At 40.3% G+C, this 21,634-nt stretch overlaps 1 protein-coding gene across 1 annotated transcript in view; it reads right to left on the bottom strand.

Annotated features, from left to right (window-relative positions):
• The window catches only part of LOC140236453 (uncharacterized), a 111,605-nt gene that overhangs the window by 36,004 nt on the left and 53,967 nt on the right, over positions 1 to 21,634 (bottom strand). Inside the window, exon 9 of the mRNA XM_072316379.1 lies at positions 4,511 to 4,561. Within this exon, the coding sequence (XP_072172480.1) occupies positions 4,511 to 4,561 (51 nt within the window). The remainder of the gene's footprint in view (positions 1 to 4,510; positions 4,562 to 21,634) is intronic.

Genomic DNA, 21,634 nt, shown 5'->3' on the forward strand with positions numbered 1-21,634 from the left:
TCATGAGGGCGCTTAGTAGGGCACTGCATCAACACAATGAACTCTCGATGCACCCTACTTACTGACAATCTCCCTAAAAAACAACCCCCCTTAAAAAAAAAAAAACAAAAAAAAAAACACAACAACAACAAACGAAACAAAACAAACGAAAAATGACGCGCCGTTATTACAGTGTCGGTTGACAGAAAAAAATAAGTGCATAACAATTATTTATGCCAGGTCTTCTACTTGGCCACTATCGACCTTCCTTCACCGTTCACATGATTTGTTCTGGATTACAGGGGTGTGGGGGGGGGGGGACAGATAGATAGATAGATAGTTAGATAGACAGATACATACATTATACATACATACATACATACATACAGAGAGGGGGATGATGGAGAGAGATGGGGGGGGGGGGGAGGTAGCAAGTGGTTCAGCACGACGTCTGCGCGAGAATCTACATTACATTTTGCCACCTGCAAATGACGCTATATACATCCGTCCGATTGGATCGAAGCGAGTTCACTGCTTAGCTTGCACACGAGAATTTACATTGCCATAGACAGCACATAGTACGGGGAAACAAGCAAACCACATGGGATTCTACTCATAACAAATTATCAGTTTGCCACACACACATGAATCATGATGCTTTTGGCACAACCGGTATACACTGCATGTGCACGTAAGACCCCGCTTACAGTGCGAGGCTCGGCCGCGGCCGAGCCCGCCTTCATTTCAGTGTAAACGCGCAAAAGGCCAAATGCGGGGCCAGAATTGGCCTAGCCTTTTGTCAAGGCCCTCTCGCTGTAATGGGCGAGCGAAGCGAGCCCAGCCGAGCGCGCCAGCGCGAGGGCCTTTTGAGATCTGCTTCACACATTATTATTCATGACACGTGAACCCTTCTGAATACTCATTTTAATGGCTTCCGGTCAACCAATGGAATGGCGCGCTCCCCGCATCCTCAGCCTTGGTGGTCATGCCTGTTCGCATGCATCACTGACCACCCGAGGAGGTCTGCCACGGAACTCTACACACTCTGTGTGTAGAGTTCTGTGAGGTCTGCGGCAGCGGCGTGCATTCGCTCTATTCAAATCGGGTTCGAGCAGACAGACACGCTGATTGGACCCCGACTTTTGCTCCCGAAATCGGGGAGCAAAAGTCGGTGATTCAAAGGGCTAACAAAAGGATGCGAAGCAGATCTCAAAAGGCCCTCGCGCAACCCCACTCAGCTGGACTCTCTTCACCATACAGCGAGAGGGCCTTGACAAAAGGCTAGAATTGGCCGCGCATTTGGTCACGCTCTGGAGCTGGTCTCGGCCGCGGCTGAATGCGCGGCCAATTTTAGTCTGGCTTCCAAACCCTCTGTCCGTACTATTTCGCTATTCAAGATGTTAACCCCCTCAACGTCGAAAACTAGTATAGTTTAAAGATAATATAAAGTTTTGGTATTACCTCAAAAGTTTCCCTGAATTTCCTTGTCTTAGTTTGTGTTTCAGGTTAAAGTACCTTTCATATAACTAACACTGTGAGACTTACTCGCCCCAAAGTGCTCTCATGTCTTAGTAATCATGCAATAATGGTTTCGTACCAGAGCCGCCGCCGTACGGCGGCGGCGAGGTAGTACACGTATTGTGCGAATATCACTGCGACCAGCAGCGTGCAGCCCCATACGCATACTGTGTAGCTAACTGCGACCAGCAGCCCCATACGCATAGCTAAATGGGGCTTCGCATTGTAGCTTACAGGATCATGACAGATTTAGTATCGCGGGTAAATATCAACTTAAAATCCGAAAATTTCTTCAATTTAAAGACTTACCAGTTAAGTTCAAGTATTGAAAACAGGCTTTGGGCAACGTTTGGTTTTGCCAATAGTCCCTTTCTGTTCGAATTGATGACTGAATGTGACTCGGTCGAGAGGACCTTGGGAGAGCTACGTACACTGAATTGACGGCCAGCGCATGCGCACACAAACATCTTATCCGTTCATGGAGTTGAAATTTGTTCGCATGTGATGTGTGCGTATGCGCTGGCCGTAGTAATCAGTGTATGTAGCTCTCCCACGGTCCTCTCGACAGAGTCACATTCAGTCATCAATTCGAACAGAAAGGGACTATTGGCAGAACCAAACGTTGCCCGAAGCCTGTTTTCAAGACTTCAACTTAATTGGTAAGTCTTCAAATTGAAGAATTTTGTGGATTTTAAGTTGATATTTGCCCGAGATACTAAATCTGTCATGATCCTGGATGCTACAATGCGAAGCCCCATTACGCTATGCGTATGGGGCTGCTGGTCGCAGTTAATTGCATGATTACTAAGAAATGAGAGCACTTTGGGGCGAGTAAGTCTCACAGTGTTAGTTATATGATAGATACTTTAACCTGAAACACGGAAATTCAGGGAAACTTTTGACGTACCAAAACTTTTTATTATCTTTAAGGTGGTTTTGTTCTGCAAAGGATTTTCCCTTCGGCAAAGGCCTTTGCCCGAACGGCGACTTCGTCGCCACGGAATCCAGTTGGCAAAGGGTCTGAAAACCAGACTATACCAAATTGCGTTTGTTTATCAAGCAGAGCGCCACTACGACAAAATATTGAAAGGTTTGAATTAAAAGCGCGGCCGAGCCAAAGAGATTTTCCCCAGTGACTGGAGAAAAATCTCTTTGGGCCGAGCCCGGCAGTGTAAACGGACAAAATTGCGGGGCTCGGCCCCGCAATTGAGGCTGGGCTCGGCCGCGGCTCGGCCCAGCCCCGCACTGTAAACGGAGTCTAAAACACATGAAACTTAATTAATGAACTCCTCATTGCCATGAACTACATTAAAAAAAACCCCATCAATTAGCCAGCGCGTCACTTCGAGTGTCAATGTAAATCGTCAAATCAAGGATTGATATTGTATACATAAATATCATATACATAACACAAAGTCCTTAGTTAAATACGGGGTGAAAAGTTGTTTGGAACAAAATGAAAAGGGGGATATTAAATTTCGTCGGTGAGTTGGCTCAGTCGATAGCGCGTCTGCCTCACGATCCTAAGGGCCCGGGTTCGAACCCGAGTCTAGACTGAGCAATGTTGTGTGTAATCATTACGTCCCCTCTAGCAAGAGGCCAAAAACTCTGTCCCTCGGGTAGGACATAAAAATGGAGGTCCAGTGTATGAGAGAGTAGCAACTCATGCACGTAAAAGATCCCGCTTTATTCATTCATCGCAAAGAGCAGGGTGTTTAACCCGGTGAAGTGCATGGTCCCACCTCACATCCAACTGGACCCCATGGAAGACCAGCTTAACGTAGCTGAATATGGGCTATCCAGCCATCTTCTCAGATGGAAATGAACAAACAAACAAAACGAACAAACAAACAATCCATGAGGCATAACCAAAGCATGTAAGAGGAAGGATAGGCGGCAGATGATTAGAGAAAATGAAATGAATTTATGTGTACAGAGCCTTGAGAAAAGACCAGCAAAACTGTTTTTTTTTTCTAATGTACCAACCCATCATTTTGTTTATGTGCTCCTTTGAAAACTCTTTTGATGTGTGATTATTCCCTGTATGCATGTATTGTTGGTTTAATCTTTTTTTTTATCTGATAGAACTCATCTGTACAAATATTCGAAATAAATGAATGAATGAATAAATAAAGAAATAAATACATATAGATATACAGATATATAGATAAATAAAAATTAATGCGCTGGAAATTCCACTTCAACAATCATGCGCGTCTTGCAGATAATTATTGATCTCACAGAATTCTCTCTCTTTCTCTCTCCTATATATACATATATGAAATTCACTAATACATCTTATAACTTGGGTATAGTCTTTTGTATCAACTTCGGTATAACCAAATTTGAGTTCGGGAATTTCAAATCCACATCTTTTCACGCTCTAGTGATAGTGGGCATAACCAACGTGCAGCTTAGATAAGATGATGATATGTATCATCACCTCACTATACTCCAGTTGGTTTCAACAGTAATGAAACCATATTCTTTGTCGATAATTTAAATACAACTATTTCCTCTTGAAAGTCATATTTGTTCAGCGTTTATTATAACTCACAATGCGTTTGATGTGGGAAGAAGACGAGGTTTACTTTTTTATCACATGTCATAAACAGCCATTTAGTTTAGGTTGTGTGCAGAGATGTCGAAAACCTGCAAAGCAGTTACTAGTACATCATCGCCATCATCATCATCATCTTTTCAAATTCGCATTTCGGTTAAGATCGATTAAATAACCATCTGTTTTGTAAAAACGTGTGAAACTCGATAGCCTTCAAAGGGTTTCTTATTTTTCCGTCCAATCTTCATGAAATGTCTGTAATTCTGTTTGTTGGATACATCCTACTTATCAAATTTAACTTACATAATTATACTAGTAGAGTCAGTGGCATCGCATTTGAAGGTGTGGTCATCCTGCAAAGAAACTTCCAGGAAAACTGAAAGCTTATGAGGTGCAGGCCCTCATCAAATCATGACACAGGCCGTTGTGAGTTATAAAGAAGCGCGTAATTACCTTGTCTCGAGTCCAAAGTGGCTGCTGTGCTTATCAGCATCACGGTGGAATCTGAGAAATAAGAAAGAGGCGGTGTAAACAGTGAAATTACTGAGGACCACCGTCATAATCCGCCGCTGAGCATCCATAAAAAAAGGAAACTATCAGTTATGAAGACGATCAAAGGCAACTAAAAAATTATGGCAATTTCAAGGAAAGCAGATCCTAGAAGAAAACTAGAAATGTCGCTATGGCGACTGATGCCTCCGCCATAATGCATGATTCTCCCAATAGGTGTATAGTACAATGTCTTCACAATGTGCGATGACAGTTTCACATAACTGGCAAAATACTGAAATGTCAGGTTTGTTAGAAATATCTTGAATTTTCACTTTCCTTGAACTGGGTTTGCTATAATTGTCTAAGAGTGCAGGTACACGTATATTGGGGAATTGAGGATTTTTACTTGACTTCTGATTAACCCTTTTATAAGTTTATGCATTGAGTAATTTTCAAGGTATGAAGAAAGAGTGTAATTACAGTACAAAATAGATTTTTTTTTTTTTTTTGCATTTAAACCTGGCCTTTGACTGACCCTTAACCTTTGACATTCTGGCTGGAAATTTCCCACAGAATCTCCATTAGGTAATACATGTATATATTAAGTTTTATAACTAATAATGCAAGCATTGCATATACTAGTATATGAGGGAAATAGTAAAATTTTGAGGAGTTGACCTTGACCTTTGACCCCTGACTATTGACCCAAGACCCCTAAATTCCCTAGATAATCCCTGCCAGTCAGTACATGCGTGTGTACCAAGTTCCATGAAAATACATTGAACCATTAGCGAGAAAAGTGATTATAACATTTTCACCTAACCTTTGACTTTTGACCTTATGACATGAAACTCTCTCTGGAGAATCTTTACGCAGGAGTACATGTTTACTCTCAGTTTCAAGAAAATAAATTTGGGCATTGCATAGATATAGGGGAAATAAGCATTAGCATTTGACCTTGACCTTTTGACCTTTGACCTCATACCAATGTCACTAAAATCTACTCAACTAATTGCCCTATTACATCATCCTTGGACCAAGTTTGGTGAAAGCTGCTTCATCCAGTTTTGAGTTATCACGTAAACAGATGAATTTTAGGATTTGACCTTGATCTTTGACCTTTGACCTCTGTCCGATTTCACGAAAAAAAAAAATAATAAAGTAATTGTCCCATCATACATCATTCTCGGACAAAGTTTGGTGAAATTTGGTCGATCCAGTCTTGAGTTATCGCGTACACGGATACAATTTCATCATTTGACCTTGACCTTTGACCTTTGGCCTAAGGCCGATTTCATCCAAAATCTAATCAAGTAATTACCCCATCATACTTTATACATGACCAAGTTTGGTAAAATCCCAGTCAATATTACTCAAGTTATCGCGTAAACGAATGCGGACGGACGTACGTACGGACAACCCGAAAACATAATGCCTCCGGCACCACTTTGTGGTGGAGGCATAAATATATATATATATAATATACTTACACGATATTTATGCGCAGTTGTAGCAAGTAAAACAGATTTGTGATTAAAGGACCGAAATCCGACATTTAAGCATCAAGTAAGTTGTGTCCAGTATGACGATCGAGAAGTCAGCTAATACGGTGCTGTATATGGGCATTTGAGAAGAATTGATTCGGTCACGAGATTGTCACGTGGCATTAGGAAGGCAATGCAGTTGATTACATGTCTGAAATATAACGTATTCTTTTCTATACACAAGGACACACTTTTTTTCCTGACTTTGCTCAAGATATAAGTATGAAACTAAAAATGTCGCTATGGCGATTGGTACTGTAGTATACCTCCGCTATATCGCATTATTCTCCCAATATAGGTCTACCGTACATATTGCCGATACGAGACAATTTAACATGATTGGCAAATAATCACTATCTGGTAATTATACACCGATTTCCATAAAAATACTTTGAGCCACTTTCAAAATATGGAAAACAGGTGAAATTTTAGCATTTTCACATGACCTTTGACCTTATGGCCAAAAACTGTCCCTATTACACAATCACTACATGGTAATGCATGTAGAAAATAAGGGCCATAATACCAAGTTTAATTACACTGCTCAGTGTATACCTTCAGTCATTTATAGGGTATGGAGAAAATAGTGTAATTTCAGCATTTAATCCGATCTTTTGCCCTTGGTCTCTGACATCATGGCCCAAAATTTCAAAGAGAAACAATATTGGGCAATACAATACATTCACACTACGTTTCAGTAAGATATTTGGAACCATTTCCTAGATATTGAGGAACAAAGAAGTTTAATCTTTGCATTTTCACTTGACCTGTAACCTTTGACCTTATGACTCACATTTTCCCTAGAGAATCTTAATCTGATGATTGTATGCACTGAGTTTAATGTAAATAGATAGAGGCAATGCAGAGATATAGGGTAAATAGTGACCTTTCAGCATTTGACTTTGACCTATGGCCTTTGACCTTGAGCGTGTGGGCCCAATAGCTGATAGGCACAGATTCGTCCACTCAAAGCTTTATACATAATCATATGCCATAAAGTTTTGCTTGGATTGTCTCAAATGGTAACATCGATTACGGACGGACAATCCGAAAGCACAATGCCTCCGGCGCAATTTCATGGCGGATACATAAAATATGTTTTGTTACAAGTGCTACACGCCTTCCGATAAAAATATATTTACTCATTCACTTAAAAGATGAATGAAAATAAATACAAATGAAATAATACAATAAAAAAAATGTTTTGGTCTTTGAGCTTTCTGATTCATCCCACTGTAGTATCGCGACAAGGACTGTACTCGTTGAATGGCACATATTTTGACTAAAATATGAAACTGTGATTATAATTATTACATCGGAAGAAGTCGACTTTCGCCTCTCAGACGATGAAAAAAAAATAGGCCCTTTGTCTTGAGAATATAGCACAGAACGTACTTCACAACGGAATACTTGAGAGATTAGTCGAGTGTTGGCAATATTTCCCAAGAAAAAAACAAAACAACATCATATGCCTGACAGAAGTTCAAAATTAAGATGATGATCAGGCAGAGCGAGGAAAAAGTGCGTTGCCATGACTGTAGTCTAGTGTTTACCCCTTCGAATGATTCGTGTTTGCGCGGCACATGCGGCCGTAATTGGATTATGATATACCATTACCGGCATGTGCTGCAATATCAAGTTCGCGAACCCAGTGGCGCTCGTATCACGTGACGGATTGTTAATTTTCTCGCCTCGGCACCCTCCGTTATATCTCCTAGAAAAGAGATAATATACCCAGATAGGAGCGTATAACACGCGGGGAGCACGTTTTCATCCGTGGCGCATTTAAAGGGATGATGATATCGAAAGCTCTGATCGATAGTTTGGTCGGAAATCAGAAGCCTTACGAAATTCAATGATGACAAGATGGATGATTAAAAATACGTCTTATCTTTCATGAGCTCGTCTGATATCTTAGTAATGAGGAAGCACATATTTACATTCATATTCGCATAGGATATAAAGTGTTTTTTTTTTAATCACATCACACTTACTAGAGAATTCTATTCTGACTACTCACGTAAAAAAGGTTGCCAGATCAATGTTGTTTCAGTAAGCCCCCATTCAAACATGATTCCATTTGTATATAATCAACTCCTTTCCAACTTCACCTGCACAATGATAAAATTCCTAACCATTTCTATTGATGACAGTGAGCTGAAGATGCAGCTCGAATCGTCTGAACCTGTATGACTGATCGTTTCAGCTATACAAATTTACATCTCATTAAAGTGCAAAGCTTGATTGTGAATAAAAACAAAAGAACCACTTTATCGCTGTTTTGCCTGTGGAAGTTTCTCCGCCTTCCATCCATCTTCCGTGCCATAGCTAAGAAGGAGCAGTTGGCCTGCATATAAATAATTGTGAAGATGAAAGCACAATGCCTTGAGTTGGGGGGGGGGGTTATGAAAAATTAGATTTTATTGTATTCTACTTTTATTAGAGCTTTGCGCATGAAAAAGGTGGAAGAAAAGCTAGCATGCAGTTCATAGAAATTTAGGGCATTGAAATGCTGTTAGGTTCCATCACAGGACATAAAGTGGGTACTTGGAAGTAGTCGTGTCGGTCAAGAGACTCTCATGTCGCCAGTGCAATCTTAATCATGTCATGTTTTTAATACAAAAAGAACTTTTACTTCACAACAGGACACCGCATTGAAATGAACTTTTCATCTCATTCATCATCAACATATTCATCCTTTTATCAGATTTCTCTTCACTTGCTGGACTGCGAGCAAAATTCACTGATTGTTTGATTTGCCGATACGTGTATTACACGGCAATATTAATATGTATCCATATTGTTTTGATTTGCCGATATATGGTGTTCACTTACTAACAATTTATGCTTACTTACGTTTCATCTTTCCTTTAAGTCTGCAAACAAAATTTGCATTCTATATAGGAAAGGCTAAAAACTGTCTTATAAGAGTTTTATTTTCCCCATCACTCACTGCCTGCAGCAGTTTGCAAAATTCCACACATTTCCGTGACTTCCACAACAGCTGATAATAGGAAGTGCCGGGTCATTGACTGAGGCAGAGTTCCGCTTGAATTGCTCAAAATCACGTTTCTACACTCAGCATTATGCTCAAAATGCTGCCAATGCACAGATAAATAGTGAAGCCATGACAATACTATGCATCATTTTCTTCAAAAACATTACGACTAAAATGCATCACCACTACCAGTCACGGCATCTTTGTCATGAAATATTAGGTGGATATTAATGTTGATGGACCGTATATTGCTATACCAATGCAGTGATCAAAATGACGCTATGATGAAATCGATACTGAAGATGAATTCTCAATACTTCAAAAGAGCCACTGGATAAAGCGTCCTAAGATTTTTATGTGCAGACAGTATAGCGAAAGGAAAAACACACACTTCGGTATGATAGGTTTACTCACGCTGTGATCTATACTTGCTCATAGTTTGAGTGACGGCGAAAATTTTCAAAACTTTTTGCATGCTTGAGTGTTTCTTCATCCGTTTGAACCTATCTACAGTCAACCTCGCATAAGTCGAATAATTGCCTAAGTTGAAGGTGTTTTGAAGTCCTCTTCTCTTTATATTCTATTGATTTTAATATCTAATAAGTCGAATTTTCTCAGAGTCGAAGCTATTTATTCCGTCCAAATAGATTCGACTGAGGCAAGGTTGACTGTACATAGATCATCCAATATAATACCACATAAGTATTTGAACAAGGCGAGTGCCAATTTGTGTCTCGTCCATTCGCGTAGAAGATATTGTTTTTCTAACTCCCGGAAGTTCATTGACCCGCCTATGACCTTTGACCTTGTGATGACCTTTGACCTGGTGGTGACCTTCAACTTCCCAAGGGACATTTTACATCCAAGTTTGGTAACAAACGGACAAAGGGATCAAGAGTTATGAGCCACAATCGAAACGCGCCGTAAAAACTTGACATTGGGCCCTAAAAGTTCGTTGACTCCTGTCTGTGACTTTTGACCTTGTGATGACCTTCAACTTCCCAAGGGACATATACCAGCCAAGTCTGGTCACAAACGGACTTAGGGATCAAAAGTTATGAGCCATAATCGAAAGGCACCGTAAAGACTTAACATTGGCCACTAAAGTTCATTGACATCTGCCTGTGACCTTTGACCTTGAGGTGACCTTCATGTTCGGTAAAATGTGTAACTTTGTATAACCACTCTTCCCTCCAAGTTTGATTAAAATTGAAATCCTCAGTAGAGAGTTATTCAAGTTTTTGTAGCGTTACGGACGGACGACGGACGGACAGACGCCGCAGGCGATTCCTTAGTCTCCCCACATCTCCGGTGGGCTCAACAAAAAACTGCATTTTAGCACATAGAATCGGAAGAAAAGATAACCGCAAAGCCTAAGAACTGCAGGATGATGAGTAACCAATCAATAATATAAATCTATTGTTTCTTTTCATTTGTTATGTTTTCAGCATAACTGGTCCGACATAAATAATGTAACCATTTCACATGAATGTAAGTAGGCTAGTTTTTACATCCAAATACCGTTAACATATCCACTAAAATATATTATATTCTGAATTGACATTACTTTATTATGCTTAATTTGCAGCCATGTCATTATTCTATTGGACCCTGCGCAAAGAAATGAAAAGGGAACTACGATATATTATCGTTGAATATAGATATGCATCTGATTTTTCACGTGCGAGCCTGCATGAAAATCTAGTTCAAAAAAAAAAAAAAAAAAGAAACTGCCCACTCTGAAAAAAAAAAGACATTTATATCACGAACTGTTGATTTCCAAACAGTTTTATTTTCTGTCTTTGTTTTTTGACTATCGAGTTACACGGAAACCTCCGGAGAATGCTCTTGCCATCATTATATCAAAGTTATACAATGACATCGATATCAGGGCTCTACATATCCGGTATTGCTATTCACTCTTCCTGTGTACTTTGAATAGATTTCTCCCACTCCAGCGTTGATACCTCGCAGAAAGCCGTTTCATCCTTCTGTGATAATGACGGTGTTGCTATGACGTAAAACCGGGATTCTTTTCTCCGTTTTTCGACGTATTCGGGTTATAAGACCAATCCCTCGTTCACGACTTCATTTCAACCGTGAACCAGTCACCTTGGCATTTTAAGCCATTCATTCCACACGAATGAAAGTCATGGAAATGCAGGAAACAAGAGGAGAAAAGCAGGGAAACTGAAAATGAAGCAGAAAGAGAGAAAGAGAGAGAACAAAACTGAACTAAGGCTTGCTTTCAAGTTTCTCGAAGTAAACGTCAGAGAACGTTTTCAAGTCCTTATACATGTATTTCATATTTTTTGTATTACATTTACAAAATAGAAACCGGCTACTTAACCCAGAAAAGGAAATCGCCCACAATGGTTGATAGCTGTGAAAGCATTCTCCTTCTGAGCGAGAGAGAGCGAGAAAAAAAAAAAACCCGAACAAATGAAACAAAAACACGTTTAATGTGCCCGATACAATGATACAGGGAGACTTGAAAGGACAGTTTGACGTTTGACCTATAAAATGAGAGCCATGAAAACTAAAAGCATTGCCGTCATGTCAAACCAGGGATATTCATGACACGTCACACTTGGTAGAGCGTCTAAGAAACGGAAACACACGCTCACACACACACACACACACACACACATGCACACACACACACACACCCACAAACACGCACGCACACACACACATACACACATTCACATATCTCCTAAGAGACTAACGTTTTAGATTAACACTTAGAAGGAACTGAAGTAGACAAAAGCATAAATGAGGGCATATCTCCATGACAACGGATGACTGGAACGATACAGATCTGAACTACGGGCGAATGTTGTGCAAGGCATCTAAGCTCTCAGTTTGGTGACTGTGTGTCACTATATGCATATTTTTTTTTTCTACTAGTGAAAGTACACGCATAATCTTGATAGTTATGGATGTTGATAAAAGTGTGAGAGCCAGCGCGTACAGTCTAAAATCGTTGTGATTCATTATCTCATTTCGGTCTATATGTTGCGTATACGATGAAATCAAGGACTGAATTCAACCGCACTTTTCCTTTCCTCGTTTTTTTTTTTTTGTTTGCTTGTTTGTTTGTTTTTTATTTTTTCAGGATTGGCGACAGAACGACAATAACTTCTTTCGTGCTAATCGTTTTGGTAATCGAAAAGAAAAAAACAAAACAAAACAAAACAAAACGAAACAATGAGGTGTACCGTTCTGTATGACGTTGACCCTATAGGTATATAACACAGTTATGGTTGTGAAATAAGTTACCGAATTGTAGGAGTAACGGAAATCAATGTGAAAATATTGTATATTGTTTTGTAAAATTTGTTTCATTGATGAAGAAAAAGCATTTTTATAACAAAATTAATACTCTAGAATACGTAGGGGAAAAAGACTCGTTTTCCGTCAATTCCACATGACAGCTAACTGAACAGAAATCGTTTCTGCACATGGAAATTTACCTGTCGGCTAAATATGTATTAGTCTGTTATAGACCATGACCATTTTCCTTTCTCATGAGCCGGCCGTTTTCATAATGACAAAACAAAAGGCAATGAAAGGGGTGATCTTTTTATTGTTGTGATTCAAGGTTTAAGTTAGGTGCAATAAATATCTCCACGATAACACTCCTATTGTACATGATCTTCTCAGCTCAGTCTGATTGTAAACTGTTGCTAAAGAAGTCCCATTTTATAGAGTAATCGAATACAGAGAATTATTATGGGAAAAAATATATCATTCTCGTTGCTTATGAGTCAGGTACTGTGCATTTCACAGTTACCCTTTACAGCTTAAATACATAATTGTTCACAATATAACAACAAATTTAAAATCTAGTTACGTTCACTTCGAGGATAAGCTCGTAGGTAAGTATGGGCGCCATGTGCGCATGGTTTCTTTCGTCACAAAATCGGTCATTTCGTCACGAAATGACCGACGAAATAACAATTCCGTCAAGATCGACAATTTCGTCGAAGAAATGGCAATTTCGTTGACGAAATGACCGATTTCGTGACGAAAGAGAGCATGCGACACTTAGCGTCCCATACTTGACTACGAGCTTATCCTCGAAGTTAAGGATCACCATGTGAATGTAACTATTGATATTATCAAACTTTGTTTACCAAGCTTCACAGTAAAACGATATCAGAGACATTGACAGCATGAACGGTCAGGCAGCTCAGATTTTTCAAACTGAAAATTCAATTCAGTTCAAAGCGTATGGTACAATGTGCCTGGTTGTTACCTTTCGTGACTAATACTGTAACTGAACAGCATAACAAGTCACCTGGGGCGAACCACGAGGGGCCGGCATCTTTCGCCCGTTTTCTTGTGTGAGTAGTTACTTGCAAGTGGACCACTTTACCGGGCTAGCACCCTGCTCTTTGCGACGAATGAATGAATGATATTGTCAAACTATACCTTTGACAAGGTCATCTGGTATACTGTAGGTTGGGATTTATAGACTTGCTCGGGGAAAATGGTTCAGATCATGGGCCTATATATTCAAGTGTGTATTGATAGATTACACGAGGATTACGCTTCTTTAATTCTTTTTTTTTTCATCGAGGAAGACTGACACTGCTGCTCTTCTGTCAATAACCTAGCCACACGTTACTCGTCTAGACACCAAGCCCATGGAACTTATCGCTTGTATTTTCAAACGTGTGACATTAAGACTTTTCAAGCACTACCCCACCCTCACCCCCATCTCTCGATCGCTTCCTCTCCCTCTCTCACTCTTTTTCCAACCCGACATGTCGGTCATTGCTCTCAAACTCTCCCGAACTATTCACTTCGCTCTATCCAAATGAACTCTGGCGCGCAGCTTTCACCAAGAATGACGTGGGAGTGAGTTGTGTTTGACTCACTGATTAGCAGCGAAAGCGAATCAGTCAACAAGTGCAGAATAAGGGGGCAAACTAATAGGGTCTTCCGCGGCTCGCCCAGTACTACGATGAGGGCTCGGCCCATACACGCCACCCTTCGCCCTCTCTATAGATCCCATGAGCTCGCCGACAGTGCAAAACATTTCATTATGGCCAAATTTTACATCGACGTGAATGGTCGTGACGGTTTCTCACCTACATCCGGCCCTAATCATGTTTGGTTTCTCGCCTCTTTAAATTCTGTCTTCCCCGCTGACTCCACGGTGACACTATACACGTGCTACCCTCGAGCGCATTCACTCGGGGACTTGGCAGGGTTGCACCAAGTCACGTGACTTTTCGATAATCATTGAGTAAATTGACATGAATATATGTATGTATATGATGAAACTAGATATAAGAGAAACGCATCAAAACCCACGGGAGCATCTCTTTTTCCTGCGGAGATTTCCGACGATAAGAGCCCAAGTTAGTAAACTCGGAATACAGTGATAGTGCAGAGTTCAAAATTAGCTAACAAGGAAAATAATAACAAAAATACCTAGACGAATAGAAAGTTATCTAATCTGAACGAGGAACGGCAGATTTTGCCGCCTCCACACTATACACGTCAATATACTTCATTCAAGGTACAACAAATACTGAAATGACGATGAGTGGTACAGGAGAAAAAAAATGGATAATTTCCCTTGGTACATGACGGATAGGGTAACATGGACTGTGAAATTCTGCGTTGATTCTGCAATGATTCATTGATTGAAGCCCACGCTCCATCATGTTTCACGATGCAACGAAAGATGATGTGAAGTACGGGGAAAAGTGACAGTCAGGTCTGCATTGAAGCCACTCAAGGTTCCTGACATGCATTTCATGGCAGGATGTCACACGAGTAACACTGCTAGTCCTACAGCAAATTAGGCATGTTGGGCAGGGTTTTCCACTCTCTCTTATGATCATTACTGCTATAGTCTTTACGATTCCTATCTAATGAAACGATATCCAGGCGGTTTTTGTTTGTTTTTGTTGTTGTTGTTGTTGTTGTTGTTTTTGTTTTGTTTTTTGTTTTTCCAGTCACGTGCTACATTATTTACCCAGAGTATATCAGACTTTAAAGACCCCAAATCTAACTTCATGTTTTCGGGAACAAGAAATTCGCTAAGGCTTGTTTGTGTGTTTGCATGCTTGTTATCTGTATGTATGTATGTATGTATGTATGTATGTAGGCCTATGTATGTATGTAGGCCTATGTATGTACATGTTTGTTTGTTTGTTTGTCTTTATTGCTAATAAAGGCGTGATGGCATGCATGGTACAAGATATCGTCAAAAGTGCAAGTAAAGTTGATATACAATTTTAAATATGTATATAAATATGATTCCGTTGATATTTGAAATTCGTAATCCATGACCCCATGCAACCACCTAACTGGCAAGGGGTTTCTATAGGGTGTGTCTCTGTGTGTGTGTGTGTGTGTGTGTGTGTGTGTGTATGTGTGTGTGCGCGTGTGTGCGTGAGTGTATGTTCTTTATCATTTTAGTATTTACAAGAATCACAAACACGGCGTTATATTAAAGGGTTGGTACAGTATTGGTGGAGATGAGAATTGGGCTTTTAACTTTTTGTGAGATACCAAGAAAACACTTATGATATAGTACAGAGCATACCATTTTAAGAGAAGTTCAAAGTTTATTTGATGAAAATGGGGTTTGGAATGACTGAAACATCCAAAAACAAGGTAAAACAAAGGGATCGTAATAAGGTGTGGGTCCCACACTTTATTAGAATCGCTCTTTTTTGGATATCTCAGCCATTTCAAAACCAATTTTCATCAAATAAACGTCGAATTCCTAATAGAATTACCTGCTCTTTCATATTCCATAAGAGGTTACTCATTATCTCACAAAAAAAAAAAAATGTTAGAAACATGAAATAAGGTCTCAACCAGAACCATACGATCCCTTTAACCATCAAGCATGTAGTGTACTAGTTTACATTTCGATGGGACAAAAAGGGGGAAGTGAGAAGGCCCTTCCTCATTAATACCATTAGGCCATCACGTGGTTCCTATTTGAGCTAACTGTCCGTTTTGCTGAGATGTCGCGCTCTGAGACGGTGGATCGGGAGACAGTTATGAATACCGGAGAAGAGATGAATGCAAGGGATGTCGACGGTGCCAATTAACAGTATCCTGCCCGTCGTCCATGCAGCGTCGCTTGTCACTCGGTCCCTACTCGGTCTAGTTCTGACAGCACCCAACGTGATTACAACTTTACTCTCTATCATTTTTATTTGGTGTGATTTTTTAGTATAAGACATCCATCAGAAAGTTTTGAGTACAGCAAACTAATTATACACAAGCATAAATCAATCACGACACCCACACGGCGAATAAAACACATCTTCACACACAAGCGTATACCAAACGCACCCATCACAAGAGAAGCAAACAAACTTTCTTTCTTTCTCTTTCAATTACACACATAAACTTAAAGGACAAGTTCACCTTCATAAACATAATGATTGAGAGAATGCAGCAATATTAGTAGAACACATCAGTGAAAGTTTGAGGAAAATTAGACAATCGATACAAAAGTTATGAATTTTTAATTTTTTGTGTTGGAACTGCTGGATGAGGAGACTACTACAGCTTGTGATGTCATATGCGTACATCAGTAAAAGGAAAATGTAAAGAAAATTCAACATATTTTCACTTTTTTCGCATAACAGAAGAGCACTTGACTTGTCTTTTTCTAAAGGCAGGGGGAATAATATTACCCATAACATAATATGTCAGTAACAAGTCAAGGGAATTTGTACTTTTTTTTCAAAAGATGAATTTTTGTGAAATTCTCTTTATATTTTCCTTATATTGTTGTACTCATGTGACATCATACGCTGCAGTAATCTTCTCATCCAGCGGTGACTGCACAAAAACTTCAAAAATTCATAATTTTTGAACGGATTGTCTGATTTTCCTCAAACTTTCAATGATGTATTCTACTAATATAGCTACATTCTCTCAATTCTTATGTTTATGAAGGTGAACTTGTTCTTTAAAGATGAATCATGTTCATTTGGATTGCATTTCAAGCAGGTGGGCATTGAGTGAAGCGATTTAATGCGTCTTCGATTTGTACTCGCGGTCCCACATTCTAATATACTCGAAGCAAACACAGAAAGAACTCTGAGGCACCTTGAACAGCGTGTGAGTGACCTGAAGCTAATCACATTTAAATTACAACCAACCTGATATGGTGATGAATATTATAAGGGGAGAAGATTCTCGCTTCCGCTCGCTCCCATGGTTTCGACAGACTCTGCGAGATGCACAGGAGATGTGTCAGTCACTTGTCATCATACAGCCACACAGTGGGTGACACATCCGCAATCGCATTTACCGACGTCGAATAAGACGGCTTACGCGGCTAACAATTCACTAAATCTGCACCCAGCCACAGACATGGGAAACTCGGCGGGCCCAGCCCATTCACAGTGACATTGAACACAGGTATAGCATGTGGCTGCGTCGCACATTTTACCTTCTTCATAAAACAGTGGGAATAAAACTCTTCCAAGGTTTTGTTAGAAATTTAAGTGGTCTGGAAACAATGTGTATACTGCACGTATTTTTCCTACATTATTTAAGATGCTGACAAAATCACGGGTTGATATTCTCGAGTAAGATACAATACACATATCTATAGCCATTTTCCTTGAAGGAAAAAAAAATAGGAAAACAACAACAACAAAGTAATGATGATGAGCAGCTCAACGATTTTTAACAGTACTTGATTCCTAAAAGCTTGGAAAATGTTTAAACAAATAACAGTGTATCAGGTTTCACAACAGGGCCCTGTTTCATGAAAGATGTTAGGATGTCAACTCTTGCTAGAATGACAATTTCCCATAGCAACAGCAAATCAGGAAGCTGCATTCTTGTCGTTACCATGACATTTGTCATTCCAGCAAGAGTTGTTATCATATCAACTTTTCATGAAATGGGGCCCAGATGTGTGATAATTCATTGACTAAGACGGTTCCGTGCAAAAGACGATGCCATGTTTTGTTGTTGCTTTGATAACATAGAAAGGAAAAAGGAAGATAACACAAAGTTTGTGAACACAGAGGGAGATCATTACACTGAATTATATCTTCACATACACCACCCCCCCCCCCGCGCCTTAATGCTACGTTGCATCTGTTAATAAAAAGCATGTCATTTAGCAAGGCAGATAACTCTACGGTTTGTCATGCTTTACAGAAACATGGTATGTACACTTCCCCATTCCCATGTTGTGATGTTGATGATAACTGCTGTTTAGAGCCAGACTAAGACATACATGATGGGAAGGGAAATGAGTGTGTGCAGCCGTGCCTCGTCGCCCGTGCCATCAGCCAGGGGCACGAGGTTCGCCGATTGCTGGGCGTAGATAATGTCACATCGTTCTGCATCAGCCAGCGGATTTAGGCGGCTCTCCATTCAGACACGAGGCCTAAGCCCGAAATGAATGAGGAGCGCAGACGGGGGTCGAGACGCGGAAACTCACGTCCACGAGCACCCTGGAATTTCGGGGAGCCTGTCTGATTCACGCCGTCTCTAACCTTATCTTCTGCGGAAAATGAGGGGTAATCCATTTTGTTCGGCTGTTGTTTAATTTTCATCTCAACACTTTGAGGAAAAACAAGAGAAACGCTACTTGGAGACGGCTCATAGACAAGATCAATCATACGCCGACGACGGCTTGACTTCAAATACTGTCTGAGGAGGCTCTGAGGAAAGTAGGCCCAATTGATGATAACTTGCCCCGCTCTGTTATGTGCACTGGATAGGTTTACACGATTTCCTACGTGAAACAGCTTTAGTATTCCCCTTCGACATTACTTTTCAAACACACCAAAATCACATACACCTTGGGCAATGATATGGAAATGGTAAGAATTGTTGCCTATACATTGTTGTCTATAATCGTGGCCTATAACCTATATACTTTGACCTAACTCGATTTATGTTACGCTGACACAATATTTTGTACTTCGCTTCATGATCAGATGAATTCACTAAGTCTACATACCCGATAATATATCTCATTCAGGTTAATAATTTCTGCCAAATATAGGGAAAAAGAAAAACGTTATGTTATATCTAAACTGGCACTAAAAAAAAAATATTTAAAAAATGCATAATGCGGTGAGATTGAATATGTATATAGGCCTATAAACGATACGTATCACATAAAAGACGTTTTATCAAAACTTAACAGAATAACAAAGGGTATGTTGTCCTAGACGACATAGATCAATAAAGAAATGTGATGTTTTCTGCAATATTGAAACGACCACTCAGGTTCTTCTTCAGCTAATGGCGGCAAAGGATCTAACCATCCATGTGCTGTGGCACGCATCTTGAAATTTATCTGTCCTTCTATATCCTTTGCCAACTGTATCGTATAAAGAGTCTCCTTGCTTTAAATCACATTAAAGAAATATAAATTGCCATGGGATACCACTACTTAGCACTACCAAAGTCCGCTCACTTTTTTCCAGTTTTTCTCGACATTCATAATCTGAACAAAAACAAAACAAAGCAATACAAAACAAAAAACAACAACAAATAAACAACAAACAATCTAGTATGAACGCACCGCCTATTGAATGGCTAAAATCATCTTGATTTCATCAGCGCAATGCGTCATGCATGATTTAAGACAAAAGAACGGTTTCACTACATTAATATCTACTGCAGATAAGCTGCACAAGAGAGCGCAGAAAGGAAGTAACACGCGGGACTCTGATGAAATGACAGCCTGGATTCGTAATTTTACTATTTCTATCCATTCCCCTTTAACGAGGGATGCATAAAGTTTGGAATACTACAACACGCTGTATATAGGAAGATTAAGGAGAAAAAAATATATACCTTGCATCATACCAATAGACTGTACAGATGCAATGATTACATCGTCGATCCCTTAGCTCTCCGACCAAACGCTCACACACAACAATCAGGGGCGATCCTTTAAGAGCAAAATCATGGCGATGCTCTGGTGTTGAGTGCATCTAGATAGACAAACTGATAATCAGGGAAGCTCTTTGTAATCTTTTAATCACGATTTGAGGGAGATTTCAGGGAGCCTCAAGGAGGATCAGGCAGACCTGGCAGCTCTGAAAATACAATGTATAGTAAGTTGTTTCAGCCTATGATATCACTATGATAGTCTCTTGTTTGATGTGACAGTGTATCTTGATCGAGTGCAGTGGACATAACAAACTTGGGGAAACCTTTGTACACAATATAATATACCAATCATAAATCTTTCATTTTCATTTCCAGTGCATTTTGATGGACCATTCGATTTTTATGCACATCGCTTTGGAGCAGATAACTAACTACTCTGAATGGGTGACATAACCACGCAATAGTCACTGTCTGTGATTGGACAAAGGTATATAAGATGACACCCCATACACCACATTCAAGTTTTTTTCTATCTCTCTTTTTAAAAAAAGAGATATCTTTGAATATTTACAGAATGGTGACTGATCAGGTATGGCAACGTGTCCACAATATGACGTCGCAGTAGAGACCACGTGACTGCCGCTCCACGGCTCTCTTTCGATGCTTCCCATGAGTGATTCACATCAGGATCCGATTCCGTCTCATCAATCCGGTGGATGACAGCCCGAAAACGGAACAGTTGATCGTGCAGGATGCGATGGCTGGCATTTCCATTCCCCCTTCTTACTCCTCCAACATACTCGGGTGACATTTCGAAAACCGCGATTTATCCCAGCTTTATAGTTCGCCCCGGGATGTATTTCGAAACACTCGACCTCTGGGTGCACTTCACGCCTGCTAGACGAGACCGTAAACCATCGCCGTGTCGAATGATGGGCTCGTTTTCAGCTGCATCATTTAGCGATGTCATCTAGATTCGCGCGGGGAGAACAGTTCACAGAGATAGAGGGAGACAAGATTACCCGGGCATCGGGTGTCACCTAGCGGAATTGCAGTAGTCTGGCTTCCAGGCTCTAAGATTTTTTTTTTCTTCCTTGCAGAACTCTGTCCTGCTCATAGAATGCATCGGTCTTATTTTGACACATATCGCGCTGAGTGGTATATCCAATTTTTGGGTACCTCCGCCCTTCCGGCGGACAGTTTATCGTGAATGACTCGGCTTCACGTTTTCTGGAATTGATTATGCAAACTGAGCATCTCTGACACAAGTCAAGGGAAGAGGAGCCAAAAGCATGGAGGCCTAACGGTACGGGAAGGGCAGGTGGCTGGCTCGGGAGTCGGGTTTATGTAGGGCATGAAATGGAAGTGGGGTAGTATTCCTTGCGGCAGTAAGCACTTCTCCTGACTTCATCTAACTATTAGGCGACATCCATCCAACAGTACCCCCCCCCCTCACTTCCTCTGTGTGGTGGAGGCAGGGGCTACTCTTCTGTAGATTCAGTAGACTGTCCACCTTTTTTGGTAAACTTAATTCATTTCAGACATCTTCAGGGAGTTTTCCCTGTACAGTAATACTATATTTTTAATTCAACACTCTTCCTCTCGTTGAAAGGATTTTGTAGCGTATTTTCAGCTAAGTTTTCGATGCTTCATTAATTTTTTTTCCCCGGTTCAAATCGTAAA

The sequence above is a fragment of the Diadema setosum genome, chromosome 1 (assembly GCF_964275005.1).
Source record: "Diadema setosum chromosome 1, eeDiaSeto1, whole genome shotgun sequence".
Taxonomy (NCBI): domain Eukaryota; kingdom Metazoa; phylum Echinodermata; class Echinoidea; order Diadematoida; family Diadematidae; genus Diadema; species Diadema setosum.